This window comes from Heterodontus francisci, chromosome 27 (assembly GCF_036365525.1).
Source record: "Heterodontus francisci isolate sHetFra1 chromosome 27, sHetFra1.hap1, whole genome shotgun sequence".
NCBI lineage: Eukaryota > Metazoa > Chordata > Chondrichthyes > Heterodontiformes > Heterodontidae > Heterodontus > Heterodontus francisci.
This window is the reverse complement of record NC_090397.1, coordinates 70,797,547-70,825,378: the sequence shown is the minus strand read 5'-3', so window position 1 is coordinate 70,825,378 and position 27,832 is coordinate 70,797,547. Positions and strand designations below refer to the sequence as shown.

Here is a 27,832-nt window from a genome sequence, read left to right as displayed (position 1 = left end):
GCTTGTCCCTTTACTGCAGAGAAAGCAGAACCTTAAGCACCTGAAGGGTGGGCCTGTCACATGGCTGTCACCCAGTGATTCAAACACGGTCATTACTAGTGTATTCCCTCTTGCAACTTAATTAGTTCACATCTGGAAATCCCCTTCTCACAGCTAGGGTCCCATTGTTCAAGTGATTAGGTTTCGTGGTTCATCTCCACCAGTTGAATACCTCAGGTGATTGCCTTGATGCCTTGCTAATAGGACAGGATATATGGTTCACTCAGATTCCCCAGGTCATTATCCTTGATGCATTTCTGCAGACATGGTGTCTCCATCTCAATGGAGTGGAATGTGGCAGGTACAGTGATGCAAATTGGAGTAGCCATCTTTAGCCGTGAGCTCAAGTCACCTTTAGTCTCTGTATTCTTTAAATTCAATTCAGGTTCCCAGCTGGTGGATTAAAGATCATCATTTGACATAAAGCATGTTTTGACAATAGTCAAACTAGACATCCTAATATAAACTGTTCCTGTCATACGAAAGTAGTGGTAGTAGTAGGGCCCCAAGGATATCATTAGAGCCCAATCTGCATATTTAAAGAGGAAATGCGTGGGTAAGTCCCTTGGTCAATTTAGGTCCCCCACCACCCCCACCTTATTTGCACAGTTAAAATGAACCTCCTTGTGATTCCACATACTCCCTGTTATGATCTTCTATTTCCTCCAGATGTCATGCTTTTACAGTTGCAATCACACTTGTGTCATGCCATCTGTCTCTCTATTTCTGTCATGCATTTTTCTTATATTATTGTCATTCTCCTATTAATCTTATTTGTTTGAGTCTTGCAATAATACCTGGCTTCCAAAGTGAGTATCTCTGTTGGCAATTTGCCTATGAGTCCTCCCTGGTCCATGTCCAGTTTAGGTGGTGCTATGGACAGCGCTTTATAGCCTTTTTGAAGCCAGTTTCGCAGCTGTCAGAGCTGCATAATAAGAGGACTCCCAGAGTGTCCTTCACAAGAAAGCAGCTCTACACATGCATGCCTGTCCACACGTGAAATGTTCTGCTCCCGGGTAAATCATTTTCAATGTTAGGGGAGGAAGATTAAAAGTGTTATGCTTCTCCTAACATTTAAACACAGTTATAAAATTCACATGTGCTCATTTTTAAAATATAGCATTGCATCAGGCAGAAATTATACTTCTAGAAATGATCTCCTACTCTTCACTTTGGCAAGTCAGGGAGTCAGAGTTCCAAATTGGCACTGTCACTTTTGTATTGATCTATCTTTCCTGAAACCACTTTATATTGACAGAAGTGCAGTTCATTGTTTGTCTTCTTTGAACACATCATTTAAGCAAATAACTTTTCACAGGAAGCATTTTGTTCCTCACCTGATTTCCTTCACCTGATTTCTTTCCTTATCGCTACATCTCTTCATAAAATAATGCTCTATGGTGACAGAGTGGCACAGAACATTGGAGCTGCATATCGTAAAAGCAAAATACTGTGGATGCAGGAAATCTGAAATAAAAACAGTAAGTGCTGGAAATACTCAGCAGGCCTGGCAGCATCTGTGGAGAGAGAAGCAGAGTTAACGTTTCAGGTCAGTGACCTTTCATCATCTGAAACGTTAACTCTGTTTCTCTCTCCACAGATACTGCCAGACCTGCTGAGTATTTCCAGCACTTTCTGTTTTTATTGGAGCTACATAGTCTGGTGAGATCCCTAAGCCAAGTAAAATTATGGTAAAATAGAGGAAATCTACACTTCCGGGGAGTGAAATTTGTCTTTTAGAAAATTTCTGTTTTACTATGTAGTTAAAAGCAACTAACAAAATTGTGAGCGTCATAGTTTTGAAATAGTCCCTTTATAAATGTAGTGTTCCTTAGTACTTAATAGGAGTGTGACTAACACAGATGCAGGTGAGCAAACAACAAATTTCACTAATCTGCAGGGTTTGGAGACCGATGGTTTCTAGCTCTGTTATAATGGATGCAGACACTTGATGGGCATTTTGTTTATTTTTCCCAACCAAGCACTTTTGACATGTGTTGTGCAGGCTAGCTTCATAATGATTGCTTTCTTTGGACCATTGTGTCTCTTCTCCAGGGAACTCTGTACACATATGGGCTTATTTGTAAGCAAGACAGACTGAGAATAACTGAGAAAAACCTTGGAAATGATTGGCAAGTGTTTGGCAAGCATTTAAATTACATTTTGTATTTACCAAAATATCAGTTGCTTTCCTAATTTTCTTATCTCCCTTAAGTTTGCCCACAGAATTTTACCGAAAAATAAAACATTCAGGATAATGGATTTATTTGGTGGTACATGAACAATAATCTCAAAATTTCATTAAAATAAAAGCAAAATACTGCGGATGCTGGAAATCTGAAATAAAAACAAGAAATGCTGGAACCACTCAGCAGGTCTGGCAGCATCTGTGGAAAGAGAAGCAGAGTTAACCTTTGGGGTCAGTGGCCCTTCTTCAAAATTTCAGTTCATTAAGACACTTAGTAAACAAGAACCAGAAGCTATAACATTGTGTGGTATCTTTTAATATTCCTAGGCTGCATTTTCCTTGAAATGTGCAAGAACAAAGATTCCTGTTTCTGCAAGTTCCTATTTCTCTACATCATCCATCTGTAAAGCAAATTGGCCATTATAAATGCCCCTAGTATAGGGCGGTGGTAGGGGAATATAGGGAAGGTGGGGATGTGGTAAGGAATATGGGATTAGTGTAGGATTAGTATAAATGGGTGGTTGATGGTAAGCACAGACTTGGTGGGCCAAAGGGCCTGTTTCAGTGCTGTATCTCGAAATAAATAAATAAAAATAAATATTTAGAAGTTTTTGAAAAGGGTTTAGACAAGTAACTCACCTCCTGACTCCCCAAAGCCTGTCCACCATCTACAAGGCACAATTAATGTGATTTATTTTTATTCATTTATTTAGAAATACAGCATTGAAACAGGCCCTTCGAGTCTGTGCTGACCATCAACCACCCATTTATACAAATCCTACATTAATCCCATCACCCTCTCACATCCTCACCTTCCCTCAATTCCCCTACCTACACTAGGGGCAATTTACAATGGCCAATTTACCGATCAACCTGCAAGTCTTTAGCTGTGGGAGGAAACCGGAGCACCCGGCGAAAACCCACACGGTCAAAGGGAGAACTTGCAAACTCCGCACAGGCAGTACCCAGAATCGAACCCGGGTCACTGGAGCTGTGAGGCTGCGGTGCTAACCACTGCGCCACTGTGCCGCCCCAATGGGTGATGGAATACGCTCCACTTGCCTGGATGGGTGCAGCTCCAACAACACTCAAGAAGCTTGACACTATCCAGGACAAAGCAACCCGTTTGATTGGCACCCCATCCACAAACATTCACTCCCTTCACCACCGATGCACAGTGGCAGCAGTGTGTACCATCTACAAGATGCACTGCAGCAATGCACCAAGGCTCCTTCGACAGCACCTCCCAAACCCGTGACCTCTACCAACTAGAAGGTCAAGGGCAGCAAATGCATGGGAACACCACGACCTGCAAGTTCCCCTCCAAGTCACACACCATCCTGACTTGGAACTATATCGCCATTCCTTCCTAACAGCACTGTGGGTGTACCTACCTCACATGGACTGCAGCAGTTCAAGAAGGCAGCTCACCACCACCTTCTCAAGGGCAATTAGGGATGGGCAATAAATGTTGGCCCGGCCAGCGATGCCCACATCCCATGAATGAATTTTAAAAAGTGGTCACTTTTACTATCTTCAATCTGAAAAGCCCATGCAAATAAATGTCTGCTCAGAATCACAGTGCAATGTGCTTTTCATAATCACTGTTGAGAATATGGGCAGGATGGGGGCGAGTATGGTGGCGAGCAGGGGCAAAAGTTCACCCTGCTGGTCAGCATGCCAGTTTCCCAGCACCATCCCACCCCTGAGCTATTTTCTCGGAAGTGGGTTGGGGGTTGGAAGGGCTGCTCGCCTGCAAGTGGTAGATAGCCAATTAAGAGAATTAAATGGCCCATTGAATGGATATTTCCAATCACCTGTGGGACCCCCAAAGGCGTCAGGGACTTTGGGCCCTCCTTCCCTGCCTGGCCACAGCTTGTGAAGTTAGTTTTGAATTTAAAAGTTTTAAAGGTAGGAGAGAAAACACCTTGAGATGGAGGGCGTCTTATTGGCTCTCCAGCTTCAAGAGCCCGCCCGGCGACCTTAGTTGGACAGTAAGCCCGCCCTCGAGCCATTAATTCGCCAATTAGGGGAAAATCACTGCCGGATGTTTCTGTTTCCTACACAGTGTGGGGTTGTGACACCCATGTGACCCCAATGTCGGGATCCCAACTCAAAATCCTGTCCAATGAATCAAATCCCATTTGCCCAAAACCTGACTGAAAACAGGATATTTTTTCTTATCGGTTTTATTGACCATTTTCTGCTAAGAAGAGGAACAAAATCCTTTGTTAAAGGAAAGAAAGAAAACTCACTGAAAGTTAACATTTTCAAATGCAACAGATTGCCTGCTTAGCTGTTTAAAGTGCTAATGAGAACATGCAATCCTGTTACACATGCAATTAACCTTAAGGCATTTTTTTACATTAACATTTAACATTCTTTCAATGGAATAATATTAAATTAAGCTGATGTTTTTCATTGGAAGACATTTCGGATGGTGTACTTACTACAATAATAGTTCATCGATCAGCTAGTTAAACCTCCAGTAAACTCCTCACAGCACAAAATGCCTACTCATGAAACAGATCAACTTAATTTAATTAAAGTCCATAGAATGGCTGTTAAAAGGCAATGGCTGGGATTTTTCTCTCAGCGCCCAGAAGCCGTCCACCGACTGAACAGTCAGTGGCGAACCCGCCTCTGCCTGGCCTGGGGATCAGATCCGCATTTTGCGGTTCCCCGGCCTTTAATCGGTCTGAGGCGGGACTTCCACCCACTTGAGGCAGGAAGTCATGCCTAATGGAGCTGCCAACCAATCAGCGGGCCGACAGCTTTTAGTCCCAGCAACACCACCGGGAGTGGTGACTGCTGCTGGGACTGCAACCCAGCCACCTCAAAGATGATGCCGGGGAGTCCGGAACGAAGGTATGTTTTTGGTGCATTGACGGGGGTGATCATTTGGGCCCCAGTGAGGCAAGGGTGGTCGATTGGGGGGCATGTTAGGTGTTGGGGCTGATTGGGGCAGCGGGGGCGGCCCTTCTTTGGGCACAAGGTGCCTGCTGATGAGGGCAGCCCCACCCCCCCCCAAGCTGTCAGAGTGCTGCCTACTTTTGTCAGGCGGCTGGGCCACCTGACCAGTCACGGGTAAAATCCCCGTGGCGGTGGGCGGAGGTCCTTATGTGGCCATTAAGTGGCTACTTAAAGGGCCTTGATTGGCCTGGGGTGGATGGGTGGTTTTTCGCCGCCCTGCGTAAAGTGACGGTGGAGGCGGGAGCGGGTTGGGAAGGGCCCCCCAGCCTACCGCTCCACTTTACGCACCCCCACCCCCCCACCCTCCGCCACCTTCCCACTCTTTGGGGGCGTAAAATTCCGGCCAATATCTTGGAAACGTCAACCCTTGTTTATTTCAGTACTCAGAATAAGTCGTTACTTGCTTTGAACCCTTTAAGCCTGTTAAGTCATTAATCTTGCTTGGATTATTGGTGGGCATCTTAGTCGTGTTAATGAATACATAGAGGAAATAAGTGTTTAGTATATTGACAATGTTATGTGAATCCTGAGTTTCGGACTAGTTGCCAAGCTATAGGGTTCGCTCCTCTCCTTTGACAGCTCTTACTGTAATAGCACTGAAGGAATTTCTTACTGTCATGTTTAGTGCCTGATGCCATGCTCATTTCCAGATTCCTATTTACCCCTATAACCATCCTTTAACATGCTTCTAAACATTTATTCCTATGGAAAAGTATAGCCTACTTTCCTTCCTAATTTCACTTCTAATTGTTTAGTTGATTTAGGGCTTACATGTTGAGCCCATGCATACTTATCTTAGGTATAAATTTAGCCAACGTACTCAGTAATATTCCTTTAAAGGTGATCTATTTGTCACCTGAAAAATTGTTGTTAAACAACCCACCATCCAATCAGTTTGCTTCATCGCTTACTCATTTCTTGGAAGTTGGCCTTTTTAAAAGTTTAGTAAGTTTGATACAATTGGCTATTGATATTGCTGATTCTCCTGTATTGTTGAATCTGATGATTCTTTTAGTAAAGGTTATAGGAGTTTTCAATTTGTTAAATTGGAAGTACAATTATCAGGAAGCAACTACAAATCTCTAACTGAATGGCCCAGTTTTCTGTCATTGGTGAAGTGATAGCACTCGCTGCTGACTTCAAAGAAAACTGCCCACGGAGATCTAGCAATCTGTGTGGCATGGGTTTGCCCTTTCCTGATGTTAGTTTGAATCTGGTGCTAAGTCAAGGAGATCACCTGGCGTCCAGCAACAGTGATGTCATCAAACAGGGTAAGCAGCCAATCACATTGAAGTATTCTCATTGACAGCAAACTAGGAAGTAAAATGCACTGCATTTTTCACTTTTAATTAAAAATTTATAGAGAGTGAAAAAAATGATTGGGACATACACATGGGATTATAGTTGAAGCTGAAATGTCATAAACAAACCATTAAAAAAATTATTTTAACAATATGTAAATGTTTTTATTATATTGGAGAAATTTGACATTCCACAAATATAAAATTAGCTTTTCAGGACCAGTGAGGCTGTTCAGCAGTAATTATGCATTTAGTACACCATTAAAAACCCAGTTACATCTCATTCAACAAGGTGTAACTTTCTCATGGGATTTTACCGTGACACTATAGTGTAAAATGGCAACTTCACGTCAGTTCACTGATTTTTAATTGTCTGCAGTCTGGGCATGCCTCAATAGCACACCCACTGAAGAATTTCCATCTTTAACCGCACATGTACAGACTCCAGAAATTGCTGTCAGTTTCAGAGAACATTGACAGTTTCACTATCATTACTACTGTAAATTCTGGGCCAATAACTTGCATGGTTATTAATGAACTAAATATTTGCCATTATCTTCCAGTCTGATAGCTTAAATTTTTATATTTTGGTAAATAAATGGTAAATCCTTTTATAAATAAAACATTGATAATATGAGTAAAATATAAATAGTAAAAGTTACCAGCAGGGCTCCAGACTTTACCTTGTCTAACAAAGATCCACATTGTAAAGTGTGGAGCCAATGGCTGTAAGCTTATGTAAATGCTGTGAAATCTTTGTAACAATATAAACACAACTTTAAACTCAGGGGGCAATTAATGGCTGGAAATGCAACGTATTTCCTTCACTATGAAGAGGTTAACCAATTGCACAAGACATTTGTTTTGATGATGCACAAAGCTTTATTACTGTGAATACAGTAGTTCTAAAAACCAGAACAGATAAATAATCATTCATCCATATTGGCAGCTAATAATAGACATGAACAAACATCATTTAAATTTTAAATCCAACCTGGATTGCATTCCTATCTTACTCATCGCTTGGAAACACTACAAATGGTCCAAGATAAGGTTTTGCTTTTGAATATTCAGCAACCTCCATCCTAACACTCTACAGAAAATTAGGCTTTGTTATCAGGCCAGCTTTATTTGTTGTACTATCAGGGATTATTACCTAATGGATATGTGAAAGTGCTTCAGGAGATTGGGGGACTGGCAAAGGATTCTTATTGGTGTGTGCATTTGTGCGTGAATGTGTTTTTTTTATTCATTCGCAGGATGTGGATGTCTCTGGCAAGACCAGCATTTATTGTCCTCCCTAATTGCCCTTGAGAAGATGGTGGTGAGCCACGTTCTTGAACCGCTGCAATTCATAGCAGTTTGGTACAACTGAATGGCTTGCTGGGCCATTTCAGAGGGCAGTTAAGAGTCAACCACATTGCTGTGGGTCTGGAGTCACATATAGGCCAGGCTGGGTACAAACAACAGATGTTCTTTCCTAAAGGACATTAGTGAACCAGATGGGTTTTTTATGACAATCTGGTAGTTCCATGGTCACCATTACTGACACTAGCTTTTAATTGCAAATTTATTTTATTAATTCTTGTGCCTCCTCTATTTCCATCACCCTTGTATTTGCAGCCAAGCCTTCAAGTGCTGAGGCCCTAAGCATTGGAATTCCCTCCCTGAATCTAGACGCATCTTTTGTTCCTTTACTTGCACCATTTCCACTCCCTTTCATCTAGCACCATGAAACCTTTTGTCATTTACCCTGCCTCCACCCTATCAGTCCTTTCATTTTGCTCTTCCCCACCTTTCACCCTTTCACTTGCTCAAAAACTATTACATTTCTAACTTTTCCTAGTTCCAATGAAAGGTCAAAGATGTGAAATCTCTGTTTCTCTCTCCACAGATGCTGTTGGACCTGCTGAGTATTTCAAGTATTTTCTGTTTTGATTTCAGATTTCCAGTATCTGCAGTAATTTTGCTTTTGTATCAGATAAATAGTGTTGCAATAATATTCATAGAATCATAGAATGGTTACAGCACAGAAGGCCATTCGGCCTGTCGTGTCTGTGCCGGCTCACTACAAGAGCAACTCAGTTAGTCCCACTCCCCTGCCTTTTCCCCATAGCCCTGCAATTTTTTTCTCTTCAGATAATTATCCAGTTCTCTTTCGAAAGCCTCCAACACACTCTCAGGCAATGCATTCCAGATCATAACCACTTGTGGCGTAAAAGAGTTTTTCCTCATATCACCTTTACTTCTTTTGCCAATCACCTTAAATCGGTGCCCTCTGGCTGGCGACCGCTCCGCCAACGGGCACAGATTCTCCCTATCTACTCTATCCAGAAAGTGCAAGCAGGTTGAAAGCCAGAGGGAGCGCAAGCAGGCACTAAGGAAGGGGGAAAGTTATGTGACTAGTTTTGTAAAATATCACATTATAATGCTGCAAACACACAGGAGGCCAGTATTTGAAAAGTAGAGGGGTGAGTGGGAGACATTACAGTCTGGTTGCGTACTGCAGGCTTTTTGGCCGGGTTAGGCCGCGTTGCCATGGCAGCCGGGCGGATGTGAGGTCAGGCCGGCTTCCGGCGGGCGGGGTTGCGGGAGAGGGAGCGGGTTTTTTTTTTCTCTCCATCCTGGTATTTTGTCATCCTGGTCCCTTGGACGTTGTCAAAAAGTGCCCGTACTTAAAAACAGGAAGTAAGTAAATGCAGCAAAGGTTGTGATGGAGGCGGGAGCGAGTAGCGGGGAGAAGCCGGGAGGTAGTGGCGGCAGCAGCAGCAGCGGCGGTAGTGGCCCTGGTCTAGAGCCGGGGAGAGGGGTGGCCCTGCTCAACATGGCGCCGGCTGCCCTCAGTGACAATGGCCCCACAGCCTGGGTTATTGCCTGGCTGGGCCACTTGGTCACTGCTCCAGCTGCTGCTGCTCAGGCCTCTCAATGGCTGACCATCAGCTTCTAACAGAGCACATGTTACTTATTCACTCATGTAAAGCACAATAAAGCTGTTGGTGTTAAATGTGCAGCATGTTTTGGTTTATTGTATTCCTTGTCACAATTTTTATTGAAAATATGGTATTTATATGTACATATTTATATGTGTATATATCACGTGTGTGCATTTATCATTTATGTTTGTGTATCATTTATATTTGTGTGTATTATACACTTATTTATATTTGTGTATTATACACTTATTTATATTTGTGTATTATACACTTATTTATATTTGTGTGTATTATATGCTTATTTATATTTGTGCATCATATTTATATTTGTGTATGGGTTTGTGTAGATTTGCTGGAATGATACCTGGACTTCAAGGGTTAACTTCCGAGGCAAGATTGCATAAACTAGAGTGGTGTTCCCTGGAATTTAGAAGGTTAAGGGATGATTTGTTTGAAGTTTTCAAGATAATAAAGGGAACTGACAGTTTCTATTTACCCTATTTCCACTGATTGCGGAGGTTCGGATTAGGGGCCATAGTCTGAAAATTAGAGACAGACTTTTTAGGAGTGAAATCAGGAAACACTTCACACAAAGGGTGATAGAGGTCTGGAACTCTCTTCCACAAGTGGCAATCGATGCTAAATCGGTTGTTAATTTTAAGACTGAGATTGATAGATTTGTGTTACTCAAAGGCATTACGGGATATGGGGCAAAGGTGGGTATACGGAGTTGGGTTGCAGATCAGGCATGATCTCACTGAGTGGTAGAACTGGTTCAAGGAGCTGAATGCTGCCTTCTGTTCCTATTTTCCTATTTGTGTGTATAATATAATTGTTGCAATAATTTCATGTGCTGGTGTTGATTCATTGCTGTAAATATATACCTGATGGCACAAGCCAAAAACTTTCAAGTTTTTAATGTTCTGAAATTATGTTTAATGAAGCTACAAATACAGGCATAAGTTTGTTTGTCCTCCAAAAAAGCATAAAATACACCATTTCCATGGAGGGCCGAAATGTTTCAGGAAAAAAAACTATTTGAAAATGTTTGAGTCATAAGTCATTTACATCATAGAAGGAGGCCATTTGGCCCATCACATCCATGCTGGCTCTCTGCAGAGCAATCTAGTTACTTCCATTCCCCTGCTTGATCCCTGTTGCCCTGCAAGTTTATTTCCTTCAAGTGCCCAACCAATTTCCTTTTGAAATTATTCATTGTCTCTGCTTCCACCACCCTCGTAGGCAACGCATTCCAGGTCATTACCACTCGCTGCGTAAAAAAAGCTCTTCACAATCCTCCTGCATCTCTTGCCCAAAACCTTCAATCTGTGTCCCCTCGTCTTTGTATCATCAGCTAATGGGAACGGTTTTTCCTTATCTAACTTATCTAACCCTTTCGCAATCTCGTCCACCTCTATCAAATCTCCCTTCAATCTCCTTTACTGCAAGGAGAACAACCCTTGCTTTTCTAACCTAGCCTTGTAACTAAAATACCCCATCCCTGGAACCATTCTGGCAAATCTCCTCTGCACTGTTTCAATGACCCTCACATCCTTCCTAAAGTGTGGTGACCAGAATTGCTTTTATCTGATGATCTTTAGGAACAGTTTTTATTTTGTGGTGGATTGGTCAAGTTCCAGCTGGATTTGTGTATTCGTTTTTCTCAACATTTTTATAAGTGGGAGGTGGTTACGGTAAGCTTATTAAGCATATTTCAAATTTTTAGTAAGACATAGTTGGGGGGGTTTGAGGGAAACTTGAAGGATTTTTTTGGTTGCTTGAATCTTCTGGCCGCATTAGTACGACAACAAAATCTTGCACTTATGTAATTCCTTTTAAAACTTAATAGAATGTTCCAAAGCATTGTAAAATTGTACAGATGTGAAAATAACTATTACCCTCGTTATTTAGCAGAATTTCATCTTGGATTAGGAATAGTGAACTGCATTGTCCATAACCTTACATGAAACTTTGCTGTATTCTTGATTATTGTAAGCCTTGTTTTTGCAAATCTTTTCATCATACTTTAGCACCTTCCTCTGTGCTGTGGAAAACATACGTCTTCCATATAGGCAAATAGTGAACTATCAGTTTGGTCTATGTTGAACGCTAGAGGGAGCCAATGAAATGTAATGGTAGCACTCTCGTCTCTAAGTCAGAAGGTTCAAGTCCTATTCTAGAGACTTGAGCATAAAAATACAATCTGACACTCCAGTGGAATAGAGAGAGTGCTGCACTGTCGGAAGGACCATCTTTCGAATGAGACGTTAAACCGAGGCCCCATTTATTCTCTCGGGTGGGTGTAAAAGATCCTATGCCACTATTTTGAAGAGCAGGCGAGTTCTCCCCAGTGTCCTGGCTGATATTTCTCCCTCAAGCAGCATCACAAAAATGAATTATCTGGTCATTAACAAATTGCTGTTTGTGGGAGCTTCCTGTGTGCAAATTCGCTGCCACAGTTCCTACAACAGTGACTACATTTCAAAAGTACTCCATTGGCTGTAAAGTGCTTTGGGATGTCCTGAAGTCGTGAAAGGTGTTCTATAAATGCCTTTCTTTTTTCTGTCTATAATGTGTACCTTTAAGTAGCAATTTGTCTTTACCAAAATCATTTATTTGGATATGACAATTAACTAAGTAATCCTGATGCCTGTATCACTAACTAGCTATTAACAGGGAGAGGCTACATAGAACAATGCTTAATAGTGCCAAGTCAAAGTCAACTCAGCAAATCTACACTGACTGAACTATAAACAATATACAGTCAATCTTCCAAAAAAGGCAGAAAAATGCATGTGAGCATACGCACAAAAGACACAATATCCTGAGATTATATGGTTGGTCCTAATGTTACACCCTCGGGTTTTGTATTCATATAATTGGGTATTGAACGGGATGTGCACGCTTAGAGGAGTAACCAGCACTGGTGTACCCAAAAGAATTTCTAAGGCAAATCTAAAATCTGAAATGGTGTGGTGGGAAGTGCAGAGAAATATTCTTCACTCCCAGGTACTTTAGCTTACTCGGTGCTGCTGATGCCTGATGTTCTGTCAATGATAAACAGCAGTGGTCCCAACACCGATCCTTGTGGAATACCACTTGCAACCTCTTGCCAGTCTGCGTAACTACCTTTAACCCCTACTGTCTGGATTCTGTTTTGTAGCCAGCTTGCTATCCATTCTGCTACTTGTTCCCTGAACTCCACATGTCTGACTTTATCCATGGCTTTTTGAAAATCCAAATATATTACATCTACTGCATTATCTACCCTTTCTGTTACTTCTTCAAAGGATTCAATAAAGTTAATCAAGTATGATCTCTTTTGAAATCCATGTTGGTGACTATTATATTTTCAGTTTCTAGATGTTGTTCTATTACATCTTTGAGTAAGGATTCTATTACTTTTCCTAGCACCATGTTGAGCTAATTAGTCAATAGTTCCCTGGACCTTTTTAGCTCCCTTTTTAAATGTAGGAATCACATGAGCTGTCCTCCAGTCTTCTGGCACCTCTCCCTTTTCTAATGAATTTATACATATAAATATGCAAAGTGCCTCTGTTACCTCTTCCCTAACTTCTTTTAAGATGTGTGGATGCAATTGATCTGGACCAGGGGTTTAATTCTCTCTAGGTTTGATTAGTTTATTAATTATCTTACCCTTCTCCTCCTTCCCCCCCCCCCACCACCCTCCTTTCTATCTTACATTTTTTTTGGATTAGTGGATCAGTTTTCTTGATTCAAAAATCTTATGCAAAAAACTACTTTGATGAAGAATGAGGCTACATTACAATTGCATTTCAAAAATGTTTTTGCTTAAACTCAGTTAAGTAGAAGCGACTGATAACGCTTTGACTACTGGCGCACTGACACGGAACACAAAAGTCCGAGTGTTTCAAGCCTGTGGCCTTAGTACCTTGTTCTACGGCAGTGAGATCTGGACAACGTATGTCAGCCAAGAGCGACGTCTCAACTCATTCCATCTTCGCTGCCTCCGGAGAATCCTTGGCATCAGGTGGCAGGACCGTATCTCCAAAGCAGAAGTCCTCGAGGGGGTTCCCCAGCATGTACACCCTACTGAGCCAGCGGTGCTTGAGATGGCTTGGCCATGTGAGCCGCATGGAAGATGGCAGGACCCCCAAGGACGCATTGTACAGCAAGCTCATCACTGGCATCAGACCCACCGGCCGTCCATGTCTCCGCTTTAAAGACGTCTGCAAACGCGACATGAAGTTCTGTGACATTGATCACAAGTCGTGGGAGTCAGTTGCCAGTGATCGCCAGAGCTGGCGGACAGCCATAAAGGCGGGGCTAAAGAGTGGCAAGTCGAAGAGACTTAGCAGATGGCAGGAAAAAAGACAGAAGCGCAAGGGGAGAGCCAACTGTGTAACAGCCCCGCCAACCAATTTTATTTGCAGTGCCTGTGGAAGAGTCTGTCACTCTAGAATTGGCCTTTATAGCCATTCCAGGCGCTGCTTCACAAACCACTGACCACCTCCAGGCACTTACCCATTGTCTCTCGACACATGGAGGCCAAAGAAGAAGGAGGAGAAGACTGGTAATAGGCATGATTTGTAGGAAATTAGTTGGGCATATATTCACTGCATTGTGTTATCTCCCGTCCTCAAAAATGGATTGCAATGACAAAGCAAACAGATCTTGTGGGGGAAGGGGGGGATTGCACTTGAGAATCTCACTGCTATTTGTAGTTCCGAAAATATTTACATGCACTTTAGGTATGAATATTAAAAGAACAAATGTGTTTCTTATAAGAATATATTGGTTATTATAATATGACATTAATTTGTTTGAAATGCTAATTAGGAGTTTTCAAATTGAATTTTCCCCACAGCACAAGAGTTGCATTGTTACTGTGATGAAATCATGAGTTCTTTTGAATATTTGCACTAAGCAGCTTCTAATGAACTCTACAATTTAATGTGTTTATTTTCCTTCAACAATATGATTGCTGTTCATGTACACACTAGAAGAATGGGTTGACAAGATATACAACCAAGTACCTTCAAAGTGTTTTGGATGGAAATACTAAAGGAGAGGAAGTGTCTGTGACAACACTAACTTTTCAAAGCTCTCCAGATTCAGGGATTGTGCCTGTTGGATTGAAAAATTGCAACTGTCACTCCATTATTCAAAATAGGAGGGAAGTAGAAGCCAGGAAACTCCAGATCTGTAGTTGTGGGAAAGTAATGGAAATTGTCATCAAGAATGAAGTGACTGAACATCTGAACATGTCTGAGCTGATCAAAGAGAATGAGCATGGATTTGCGAAGAGTTGATCATGTCTATCAAACACAGTGGTTCGGAGAATATCTATGAATGTTGTCTACATGGACTTCCAGAAGGCATTTGACCAGGTTCTGCACGAGAGGTTATTCGAAAAAATGAGAGCATGGAATTGAAGGTAACCTTGGGGTATGGGTTGTTAATTGGTTGAGAGGTAGGAGACAGAGAATAAGGGATTAAGCAAATGTACTCTGATTGACAGGATGTGACAAATGGAGTTCCCTGAGGATCTGTACTGTGGCTTCAGCTTTTCACCATATATAAGATGAAGGAATAGAGAGTTGTATATCCAAGCTTGCAGATGACACTTTTCGGAGGGACATAAGTTGTGAAGATGGGAGCAGGAAGTTACAAAAAGACATAGACAGTTGAAGTGATTGGGCATAACTATGGCAGATGGAGTTCAGTGTGGGGAAGTGACAGGCCAGCCACTTCAGATTCAAGAAAAACAGATCGGAATATTTCCTTAATAACGATAGACTAGGAACCAGGAGCAAAAAGATTGAGTGTCCAGGTACTCATCACTAAAAGCTGGTGCACAGGTAGAAAAGTAATCAAGAAGGCTAATGGAATGTTGGCCTTTATCGCAAGGGGACTGGAATACAAAGGTAATGCTTCAGTTATATAAAGCATTGGTCAGATCCCATCTGGAGTATTGTGTTTTGGGCACTGAACCTCAGGAAAGATATATTGGCCTTGCAAGGAGTACAGCACAGAATCACCAGAGCTTAAAGAGTTAAATTATGAGGACAGGTTGCATTAACTTGGCTTATATTCCCTTGAATGTAGAAGGTTCAGGTGTGAACTAATTTTTAAAATGATAAAAGATTCAATAGAATATAGAGAAACTATTCCCTCTGGTAGGTGAATCTAGAACAAGGCAGCACAACCTGAAAATAATACTAGGCTATTCAGGAGTGATACCAAGAAACACTTTTTCTGCATAAAGTGTTGTGGAAATCTAGAATTCTTTCTCCCAAAAGGCTGGAAGTTACTGGGTCAATTGAAATTTTCAAGACTGAAATCAATAGATTTTTATTAGATAAGGGTATCAAGGGATAGGGATGAAATGGAGTTGAGTTACAGATCAACCTGATCTGCTGAATGGACTCTCCTGGCTCTATGTTTTCTTGTAACAGTTTGTTCCATCTATCTGTGATTCCATTTTCACCTACCCATTGAGTGCCATAAACCAGAAATTGATTTTCTGTCTAAGGATGTATTACTTTTTTCAGCAGCAAGTTGCCAATGTCAGTATTGGCTGGAGAGCAAAATAATACATATTATGGTCATATTTCAGTTGCTTACGGTTGTACCTAGTTTCTCAAATCAGATGTATTTCCCGCTTTATGAAGCTATTAGGCACTAGATTAATCAGCTGGTCACTTAATAAAGCACCAGTTGGTATTGCTAACCACTGTTTGTAAGTAAACTTTTGTTGATATCTTGAAAATATCAATCGCAAGGTTAACCTGCTTACTAGGGTCAATCAGAATGGTTTTGAGCAGGATGTTGACACATTGGAGGAACATCCAGCTTCCCAGTCAAAAGATCCAAGACCGAGCAGAACACCACACTTCATTCAAGGGGTATTGATTTACTGCCATGGTTTAATGAAAAATGTGCTATAGATTGGCCATGGAGTGGAAATACTTTAACGAATTGGGAAGACCAGCAACCAAAAAAAGGGAAGCACATCCCTCAATGCAAGTGTGAAAGGGCATTGTCATCAGCTCACCAGAAATCCAGAAATTCGACTGCATAATTCTCAGACTGGCTCTGACTGTGAAATGATATTAAAATCTGTTTCTAATATCACATTGAACCTTAGATGGACTCATATGTCAAGCTTCCTTACACAACTTAAGTGGATAATGTTTTCGGTTAAAACATATTCTAAAGTGATACAGAAAACCACAACTGTAATAGGTTGTCTCACTTGGCGAAAGCATACTGTTATCACAAATGCATAATCCTTTGCTGCATCCTGTAATACTGAGCTATCCCCACATCTTAATCTTAGTGTTTTGTTTTATCTCAGAAGATGATTTGGCTGAACTAATGAACTGTTTGCACTGTTACATTGCGAAAAAGTCCAGATACAAGGTGTCATGAAATTAAATCTGTCTGATTCCTTCATTAAAATGGAGACCACAAAATCTGCTGTTCACATCTTTCCTGATTTCTCTAATCACAAGCCATAAACATTGTACTTGATCCCTTACAGCACGGAGCATTCCTCATTGCATTGTGTAGAAGCTCCTTCATGTTTCACAGTAAAAGAATTCCCACTGCAACTGTACATAGGAAAACAAATCTCAAAGATTACTTTTTTGAATGTCATTATGTAAACAACCAGTGTTCAAGAGCAGAATACTTGAATGTTTCGTTATAGCCATGTGGTTTAGTCTCTTTGGCAGCTACAAGGCCAGTTTCACTAATGTAATAAATAAATGTAGTTGCTGTCAAGTGTCCTTTATTTACATTAGTGACATTTGTTATTTTCCGTAACAAAATTGATATTTTGAAATAGTGATTTGAACAAAATTACGACACCCAGATTCAGTGAAAAAAAAGCCGACGGTGTAAATATTCACCACTTCCTTAAGGTACCGGAGTTCAGCTAGCATCTGTCAAACTGTACTATATGCCACCACCTCATAGAGAGAGGGAATTATACATCTGAATATCAATGATCATGTGCTTGTAGAGATGGTGCAAACTGGCAGACATTGCAAACTGACCCCTCAACAATGAACGACTGCTTTGAGTTTCACATAAAGGTGATTAAAGCTATTTCTGATTTTATTTGGAAGTTCTCTTTCTTGTGTAATATATGCGATCTGGATTTATTTGTGATAAAGGCCACATAATTCAGTTGATGTGTCCTTAGGGTTCCCAGTCCGCTGGGTTGCCCTGGAGTCTCCAGGAGTTGAATATTAATCTCCAGGACAATATGAAAAAACAGGAGAAAAATCATTGGGACGTTAAAGAAAAATTTTCTTTGAATATTTTTGTTTATTCATTATAGAAATATCAGACATGAGAAGCAAGGCTGTTTGGATGATTCTTAACTGTTAATCAATCAGGTGATGAGTCTATTGACTTTCCAATTGCCCATGGGAAGGTGGTGTGCTGCCAGTATGGACATGGTGAGCAACCAATGGAAAGAAAGTACAGCGAGGTGGTCAGAGGCAGGAGGTCATGTTATGGTACCTCCAGGAATATGTCCAACCAGAGTTGGTAACCCCTGTCTCTCACTTACGATTTAGTTTGGCTCTGTGGTGTGTTACGACCAGGTGGGGAAGGGGTCTCAGGCTCCCCTCTCGCCCCTTTCTTAGTTTGGCCGTAATAGGGTTTAACTTTTAAAACACAGTGTTTTTAGCTTCACCTCAGTGAGTCCTTGCTCACTGCTCTCTATAATTGTAACTAAAGGAATAAATCAGACAGGCTTTCTCAGGCTTAAACAAGAAAAGTGTAATTTTATTAATCCTAACACTCTAACTCAGTTAAAACTATTAAAAATATGCGACGCAACCATGCTAGCATGCATACGCGATAAGCACACGCAAATAGATACAGAAGATGAGAAAGAATTAAAGGGGGAAGGTTTGAAGTAGCAGATGGAATTCAGTTACTGTTTTTGGTTTTGCTGTGAAGTTTTGTTGAATTTAAGTCTTGCAGTTCTCAGTGGAGCCCAGTGCACACTTTCAGACTTGTTTCTCTGATACCAGAAGGCTGCAGGGGTCTTCTGTCTTGAGGCTTAAGTTACTTCCGTGGGTCCTTGGAACTTTGCGTGAAAGAGAGGGAGAGACCTTGCTTCTCTTTGGTCTTCAAAATTGTAGTCTGTCTCAAAACTTTACTGTGATGCAAAATTCAATCAATTCCTAGGTTGGCCAGCAGATTAGTCATGCGACCAGTTCTTTGTTTGACACAGCATCGCCTGCGAGGGATGTTGATTCTTCAAAGCTTACTAGACACATTCAGTGGGGTGGCGGGGGGGGGGGAGCAAGGTGGAGTAGAGTGCTGGCTCTTGCACAGACAATGATTCTTAATGTCTTTTGATCGTCACTATTGACAAAACCCCTCTGGCTAATTGAATCGGGGAGTACTCCCATTGTCCCTCTAGGCAACTGTCTCTCAGAATGCAAATGTGCAGCCATGTTTTCAGCCACTGCTCTGTGGTCTTTTTAAACAAGTTAGGTTCAATGTCCAGTACAAGTTCAAATAGTGTTCCATATGCTGAAATTAATATGTTTCCATTTGGCAGGTGTGGTTTCAGTCACAGTGTCATGCTCAACTTTGATCAGAAAGTTGTGGGTTTAAGGCCCACTATAGAACCCTTTCAGTGCTTTTCTGTGGCCAGTGTACGTTCTGAAAGGTGGTATCTTCTGGATGAAACTCATATTCAGGCTCTGGCCAGCTGCACAGGTAAATGGCAAAAATCCTGTGTCACTTTCTCAAAGGAGAACAGGGAATTTTTCTGGAGTCCTGGCAAACATTTATCTCCTAGCCAATAAAAACTTTTTTTTTGTGCCTTTAATGTAATAAAATATCCCAAGGTGCTTCACAGGAGCATTATAAAGCAACATTTGACACTGAACCACATAAGGCAAATTTAGGGCAGTTGAGAAAAAGCTTGGTCAAAGAGGTAGGTTTTAAGAAGCATCTTGCAGGAGGATAGAGAGTTTTAGGGATGGAATTCCAAAGCACCAAAACAGCACCAAACAAGATTATCTGGCCATTTATTTCATTGTAGGGTTTAACTGTGCAGAAATTGACTGTTACATATGCTTACAAAAGAGCATGAACAATGCTTTAAAAAGCAATTGATTGACTGTGAAGTACTCTGGATTGTCCTGAGGACTTGAAAAGCAGTATATAAATACAGGTCATTCTCCCTTCACTAATATCAGCTGAATTTCCCATGAATATATTTTTTAAGTAGACATAGCTTCATAAGATGGTCAATATTTGTTGAGCTTAAGTTGTTCACCAAAATTATTTCAAGATATTTGAACAATGTTGAAAGTATGCATGTATTAAATTTTATGTCCTATTTCTTTCAGATTGAGTATGAACACAATTGAGGACGAATCTGGCACAGTTACCTTGGAAACAATCAGCTCAGTAACCCTAGCCCAGGATACAGAAGGCAATCTGATCTTACATTGCCCTCAAAACGGTAAGTTAGATCATGCATTAATTTTTTCGTTGATTATGTATACTTTTAAAAACATTTCTTTTATATATTACTGGATATGTGGGTTGGGAATGAAGTATAGTTTTAATTTTTCTCTTGTTTCTATCTCTTTCCTGCTTCTCATTCTTTCCTTTACTGCATCCCTTTCTCTTTTGGGTGGTGGATGGTTTAGCAGAGAAGACAAAGGTTGCAGATGAATTTTCCAAGGTGTATGGTATCAGTCCAGGAATGATCCAGCCAGGGCCACAGGCCAGCAAGTTGTAAATGCCTTCTGGGCCACAGGTGGCGGCAGGTCAAATATAATGGAAGGGAAGACTACGAAGATTATGTTTCTATTTAAAGAGCAAATACTGTTGTTCTTGCAAAGGTTTTAAGATGCAAAGATCCTATAGGGAATCCACTGGCCACTGGATTCCTTCCTCCACCCAGGCCTCTGAAAAGCTTCTGCACCCTCACCCTGCCAGGACCCCAAATCTCACCAACCACTGCAACCCTCTTCTGCCTACCCAGACCCTGAGCCCCAGTTGGTGGTTGGCACCTCTCTCCATGCACCAGGAACCAGAATCATCAATGATGTGAACGCCCTACCACACAGCATGGCATGCAACTCTTTGGCCTCAGAGATATCAGCCAAACGGGACAACAGCAGCTATGTGTTAGAAGGAGGGTTCATAGAAAATATAACAGGGCACATTTAGAAACATAGAACGGTTACAGCACAGAAGGAGGCCATTCATTTATTGAGCCCGTGCCACATTTCTGCAAAAGCAATTTAGCTAGTCCCACTCCCCTGCCATTTTCCCATAGTTCTGCAAATTTCTTTCCCTTCAGGTGCTTATCCAATTCTCTTTTGAAAATGTCAGGCAATCCCCCCCACCTGCCAAGACTGAGGCACACATGATTTCGCCGCATGAACATTAAAGCTTAAAATTGCAAGCACCTGACTGGAAAGACATTTGCATAGTAACCGACAGTGTTAGAACAATGGAGACACAGTTGTTGCTTCCCCAATACACAGAAGAAGTGGTCAGACCAGTTTTGGTCACATGATTGACTGACTGTTGGAGGTTTTGAATTTGAACTTCCAGCAGAGGATTTTGAACTGAGAAAGCCCTGTGCTTCCAGTTGGAACAAAACCTCCACTCTGGTCCTGCCTGCCTCCGTCTCTTTCACACGGAACTGAATCTTGTGAAAACACGTGAACCTCAAAGCGAGAAAAGCCTCCTATGTGAACAAGGTTTAAGAAGAACACTGGGCCCCGACAAACAGCAAGCCTACCTACAATCAAATGAGCTCGAAGCACAGTCAACAAGAAACTCTTCTGATATTGCCTCAAACCCCTCTCTACTGTATTTTCCTCTCCTCTTTTCTGTCCGTCTTTGCATGTGTGTATCACGTGCATGCTAGCGTGGGCGCGTCGTATGTCCGTAGGCGTTAACCGTGTTAGAGTTTAAGTTTTAATAAAATGTTATCTTTAAACCTCAGAAAAACTGTGTGAATTGGTTTCTTTGTCTTATAGTTGGAAGGCTGTGAACAAGGATTCACAAAGGGGGAAGCTCAAAACACTGTGTGTTTAAAATTAAACCCTGTTACAATAAGATCAGGTGAAGATAGTAATTGACCCCGAGACACCTTTTGCACCTGGTTGTAACAAAAGCCACAGTTAAATCTGCTTCCACTACCTTCTCAGGTAGTGCATTCCAGATTGTAACCACTTCCTGCATGAACAGGTTTTTCCTCATGTCACCTTTGATTCATTTTCCAATCACTTTAAATCTGTGTCGTCACATTCTCGACCCAATGGGAACATTTCCTCTCTATTCTGTCTGGGGTAGGGTGGCTGCGATGCTGAGGAGGGGCAAGGTCAGACCCGCAGTGGTTTTGTGGAACTCCACAAAAACACAATTTTAAAAATATATATATAATTCTGGCCATTTGCTGATCAGAACGGCAGTGCAGTTGGACAGAGTGTGCACGGCGCAAGCTTCCCCCACGTGCCCCAGAAAATCTCATTCAGGGTCCTAACGTGAGTGAGAGGCTGACCACTTCAGACAGGCGTTTTAACTTCCCCCAGCAGACCTCTTGTGAAAGTTACATCAAGTCAATCGTCAGGATTAATGGAGAGGTGAGGCTATTAATCCTGTTTCTGGGCCTTTACCACCCCTTCTTAACACAATTTTCCAAGCAAGCCCCGAGGAGTCAAGGCCAAGTGTAGTGTTCAAGTGAAGCAGGATTAGAGGCCAGAGGATAATTGAAATATTGGTTCACAGATGTAATTGTGAAGTTATATATTTTTAGTTTTATATTTACATTTTTCACACTTAAATTGTGAACTCAGAAAGGGTAAATAACATGGGTGAGGCAAGCACTGAACAGGAATGATATAAAACCCAATTTTTGCTTTAAATTTTGAAGTGTAGAGAGAATTAGTGCTGAGAGTATTTGAATTTAACAAAAATTAAAATTCATTTGTGCAAGTTAACTGGACAAAAAACTTACCCCAGGGAGAAATGAAAATTGTTGCTACAGATTCTTATGGGATGTTCACATAGTGGGTTGAGGACAGTATGTGTAATTGTAGCAAGACAAATTTATGCAGGCAAAATGCACCCTTCATAAAAACTATGACCGTCAATGTGAAGTGAAGCACAACAGGCCAAGTTAGAGGAATAAGGCTTGGGGGAGGGGGAATTTGTAGGACTGGAGGGGATGACAGCAATAACAAAGGACAAGGCCATGAAGGAATTTCAACGTGAGGATAGGAATTTTAAATTGAAAATTTTGGGATAGCAGGAGTTAGCATAGGGCAATAAGGGATTGGCAAATGGGACTTGGTGTGGGATTGAATACGGGCAGTATAATTGTGGCTGAGCTGTGGCGGAGGATCGATTGGAGTAGCCAAGTCTGGAGGTGATAAAAGGCATGGATGAGGGTTTCAGCAGCACATGGGCTAAAGTAAGCGAGGAGTTGGGTAATGTAACACTGGTGGAAAGAAGATGGTATTTATGATGGACAGGATATGTGGTTGGAATCTTTTAATCCAAAAGTTCATGGTTTTCAAAACTTTAAAAATGAAAACCATCAGAAGAAATACAGTCACCTCACTGCTTCAACACTTTCCATCACTGACTGGAAGGGAGTGGGACTTACAAACAACATATGTTGGCATGTTCTCTGAATGTTCATTAGATTCAGAGGAAAAACCTGCATGAACAGCAGCCAGTCAAGACAATTACAGTGAGAACACAAGAAATAGGAGCAGAAATAGACCATATGACCCATTGAGCCTGATCCGCCATTCAGTACAATCACGGCTAATCCTGGGCTTCAATTCCACTTTCCTGCCCGCTCCCCATATCCCTTGATTCCCTGTGAGACCAAAAATCTATCTATCCCAGCCTTAAATGTATTCAACGATGGAGTATCCACAACCCTCTGAGGCAGAGAATTCCAAAGATTCAGAACCCTTTGAGTGTAGTAATTTTTTCCTCATCTCAGTCCTGAATGATTGGCCCCTTATCCTGAGATTGTGTCTAGATTCTAGATTCCCCAACCAGCGGAAACAATCTCTCAGCTTCTACCCTATCAAGCCCTTTCAGAATCTTGTATGTTTCAATTAGATCGCCTCTCATTCTTCTAAACTCCAGAAAATCCAAGCCCAATTTAATCAGCCTCTCATCATAGGACAACCCCCTCATCCCAGAGACCAATTTAGTAAATCTTAACCTGTCTATATCTTTTTGCAGCCTCTCTCTGTCCTCCCCACAGCTTACCTTTCCACCGAGCTTTGTGTCATCAACAAACATAAATACATTACTCTCTGTTTCTTCATCCAAGTCATTAATATAGGGTGTAAATAGCCGAGGCCCCAGCACTGATCCTTGCGGCACCCCACTATTCACTGCTTGCCAACTTGAAAATGTCCCATGTATGCCCACTCTCTGCTTTCTGTCTGTTAACCAATTCTTTATCCATGCTAATATATTGCCCCCAACACCCTGAGCCCTTATCTTGCCTATTAATCTTTTATGTGACACCTTATCAAATGCCTTTTGGAAATCCATGTATACTACATCTACTGGTTCCCCTTTATCTACTCTACTGGTTACATCCTCAAAAACTCTAATAAATTTGTGAAAACAGGATTTCCCTTTACTAAAACCATGCTGACTTGTTCTAATCATACTATGTTTTTCCAAGTGCATTGTTAAGACTTCTTTAATAATAGTTTCCAGCATCTTCCCAACGACTGATATTCGGCTAACTGGCCTGGAGTTCTCTGTTTTCTCTCTATCTCCTTTCTTGAAAAGCGGTGTAACATTTGAGAAATGGGAGCTAAGGCCGACCCTATATTTCAAATTCCAACAAAACTCATCAAATTCAGTAGGAGGGCTGTCTGTAAATACAGGAGTTTAACACTCTGTTTTGGTGACTCTACAAGTAAGAATAAGAATTTTATGGTTAAATCATTTTTATCAGTTTCTCACGATATAAATATTTTTACTGTTAAAATTTCCCTCAGCTCTAAATTTAAAATAGCGATTCATGCTAACTTCACAAAACTTTCCTCACATTTGATTCTGTTCTTAGGTATGATTTGTTGCTGTTTTATCAATATTACATTTGAGCCAATTAGATGCAAGTATGACAAAGTATTTGAGTGTAAAAAGGTTTGACATTCGAGGTGTGACAGCGTAAAGTAGCATTACAGCTTACATGATGGGCAGTGCATTACTTTGATCGATAGATCGATTAGATACTGTGAAATCCACAATCATCCAAATATAATAAAATTTCCTTTGCCAAAATTAAGTTTTTCTTGGTTTATGTGTTGTAGTCCCTTTATACTGATTAGTATAATTGGGTTATATTAATCATTTTATTTCTGCTACTGTATAGACACCAGAAACATATTCACATGCTTTTTGCATGTCATGAGCAACTAGTCAGCAACTGAGTTAGTGCAGGTTGTTGTTCACCTTTTGTCCTCTTGCAATTCCTGCTTAACAACATGAGAAGTGAGCGTCACTGTGCAAAAAGGTTTTCACTTTTAACACTGTCCACAGGTTTGCTGTATGGCATAGATGCTATCAGCTACTGTGCCGCTTCAGGGCAACCTCCAGATCCAATATGGATCCAACATGGGTCTTTACGGTTTGTCACTCCAAAACCGCAACTAGAACCTTTGTTGTCATTTATCTTGAATCACTCATTGTGAGTTTCAGATTTTGACGGGTGCACTACATCACGCAGTATTCAAGTGTTTGCTTCAGCTCTCCAATTTCACACCTGCAGCCATTTCTCAACAATTTTTGTCATCCCCGTTCTTGGTCAGTTTAGGGTCCACCAGTGTTTTCATTTGAGGACTGTGGTGAAAGAAGTTGTAATGAAGGAACCAGGTTCTCCCCAGAGCATCGGCATTTCCCACCATTTTGTTACTCTGTAGCCTTCCACAGTGGTATTTTGGAATAAAGGATTTTTCGAGGCAAACCAATTTCTGGACTTAAGCCAGTTAGAAAGTAGGCAATGAAGTTTAGAACAACCAAAAAAGTCTGCCTTGTGGGGCAAATAAGTTTTTCATATTATTAAAATTTCATCTATTTGCTCCCAGTTTCATGCATCTGGAGTGGATAGCTGACCTTCCCCAGACACCTACCCATGTTACTTTTGATCCAGCGACTAAGAAAGACCAAGGTGACTCTTTTGTATTTGCGATTTCCCTGTTCCTTGTGGGAAAGATCATAATCTCCCTCTTCCTGCAGAAAAGATTTTTTGTGTGCCTTTTGGTGCCGCACCTAATTTGGGAATATATCATTTGATTGAATCGAAGACGGTGATGATGATGCATTCTTCTATCGCTAATACAGTGCCTAGCCTGCTGCTTATCTTTAATGTTTCTGTATCATATATGATAGTAAGGGTTATTTAAAATTCACTACAACATACTTTTTCCTTTTATCCTACAAGAACTACTTTTTTCTTTCTACCAAATGTAGATTTGGAATCTGAGGACAATCAAGAACCTCTACACAAAAGGCTTTGCTTGTCGACTGAAGATGATGCTAGTCTTGAATCTACAGGTATTGCTGGCCCATTTGCAGCAGTACAGTCAGTTGTTACACTTCCAAGTAAGATCATTACAAATATTTGCTGTAGTTCATCAATGTGAGTTCATTTTGTCATGTATAAATATGACTTCCTGTGATCGTCAAATAATGACTTTAAATTCTTCTGACTGTTGCAATTCAGAATCAGTTTGTGTAAACTGCCTGCTCCATGGTGTTCTGTATTGTACTACGCTGCAAGTCTACAGCATTATATTCAATAACTGTATTTTCAAAACTATAGATCATGCAAAAGCTGATTGTGACAAAGGCAGAAAGTAGAAATGTCAATGGGCACTTTCATTAAAAAGACATATTTTGCAAAGACATATCACCGCAGTATGACCCAACAATTTCTACACCCCCCACCCCCCACATGTTCTAGATTGACCTTGTGAAAATGGATTTTGAGTCCTGCCATTGTGTTACAACAAAAGACCTGCACAATTTTTTTAATGGATTTGCAATGGACATTTTATTCATATAAAAATTTCATTTTATAATATTATTGACATTTCTAAACAGTATTGAATATATCCGAATAGCATCATTGAAGAAATTTGCCCGGATTTTGCAGCCAGTGGCCAATTAACGTCGCTCACTGCTGACTTTGAAGAAAGCCGCCCACAAAGATCTAGCCATCTCTGGCATGGTTTTCACCTTTCCCAATGTTAATTTCATTCCGGTGTCAGCTGTTGAGGTTCTCCGAGTGTCCAGCAACAGTGATGTCATCAAACAGTCTAAGCAACCAATCACATTGGAGAATTCTCACAGACAGAAACTCAGGAAGTAAAAAGCACTGATTATCCTTCACTTTTTAATCATTTTACAGACAGCAAAACAAAGATTGGGAAAGACACGTGGGATTAAGGTAGAAGCTGAAATATCCAACAAACTTTTAAAAAAATGTTTATTATTTTAAAAATCTGGGATTTTTTTTTACCATAATAGAGAAATTTGGCATTCCATAAATTAAAAAAAAGTTTTTCAGGGCCAAAGAGGCTGTTCAATGATTATGACTTAGCACGCCATTAAAAACCAGTTACACCACATCAGTGAAGACTTCACAGCGCACCTTGTGGAGGAGTTGGGAATGACTGACAGCAACTTTTGAATTTCCGCATTTTGACAGTGCATCTGCAGATGCCAGAAGTCGCTGTCAATTTCACAGTTGTAATGTTGACAAACGCTGACTGTTTTCCTCTCATTGCAACTGCAAAATCTGGCCACTGTGTTGCAGCATGCCCAACTCCAAACAAACAGAAATATGATAGGCTAGCAGAATGGGCAGACAAGTGGCAAATGGAATTTAATACAGAGAAGTGTGAGGTGCTGCATTTTGGCAGAAGGGATGGGGGAAAGATCATATAAACTTAATGGCACAGTTCTAAAAAAAATGCGCAGCAGCAGAGGGACCTGGGATGCATTTGCATAGATCTTTGAAGGTGGCAGGACATATTGAGAGAGTGGTCAGCAAAGCATATGGGATCTTAGGTATTGTGTACAAAAGCAGGGAAGTTATGCTGAACCTCTGTAAAGCTCGGGTTAGGCCTCAACTAGAGTATTGTGTCCAGTTTTTGTCACCACACTTTAGGAAGGATTTGAGGGTCCTTGAGAGGGTGCAGAGGAGATTTACCAAAATGGTTCCAGGGATGAGGGATTTTAGTTACAAGGTTAGGTTGGAGAAGCTGGGCTTGTTCTTGTTGGAGCAAAGGAGATTGAGGGGAGATTTGATAGAGGTGTACAAAATTGTGACGGGTTTAGATAAAGGTCGACAAAGAAAAGCTGTT

At 41.1% G+C, this 27,832-nt stretch overlaps 1 protein-coding gene across 5 annotated transcripts in view; it reads left to right on the top strand.

Annotated features, from left to right (window-relative positions):
- The first annotated feature begins 9,088 nt into the window (after positions 1-9,088).
- The window catches only part of dmtf1 (cyclin D binding myb-like transcription factor 1), a 63,560-nt gene continuing 44,816 nt past the window's right edge, over positions 9,089-27,832 (top strand). For 3 of the 5 annotated variants that reach the window (XR_010977702.1, XM_068059599.1, XM_068059596.1), the window contains exons 1-3: positions 9,089-9,189; positions 19,805-19,920; positions 25,935-26,066. Coding sequence is in view for 4 of the 5 variants with exons in the window: in XM_068059599.1 (XP_067915700.1) it covers positions 19,812-19,920; positions 25,935-26,066 (241 nt within the window). In the remaining variant the exon portion in view is untranslated. Of the gene's footprint in view, positions 9,190-14,441; positions 14,854-19,804; positions 19,921-25,934; positions 26,067-27,832 lie in introns of those variants that run through there. The other 2 variants (XM_068059597.1, XM_068059598.1) reach the window with 2 other exon arrangements.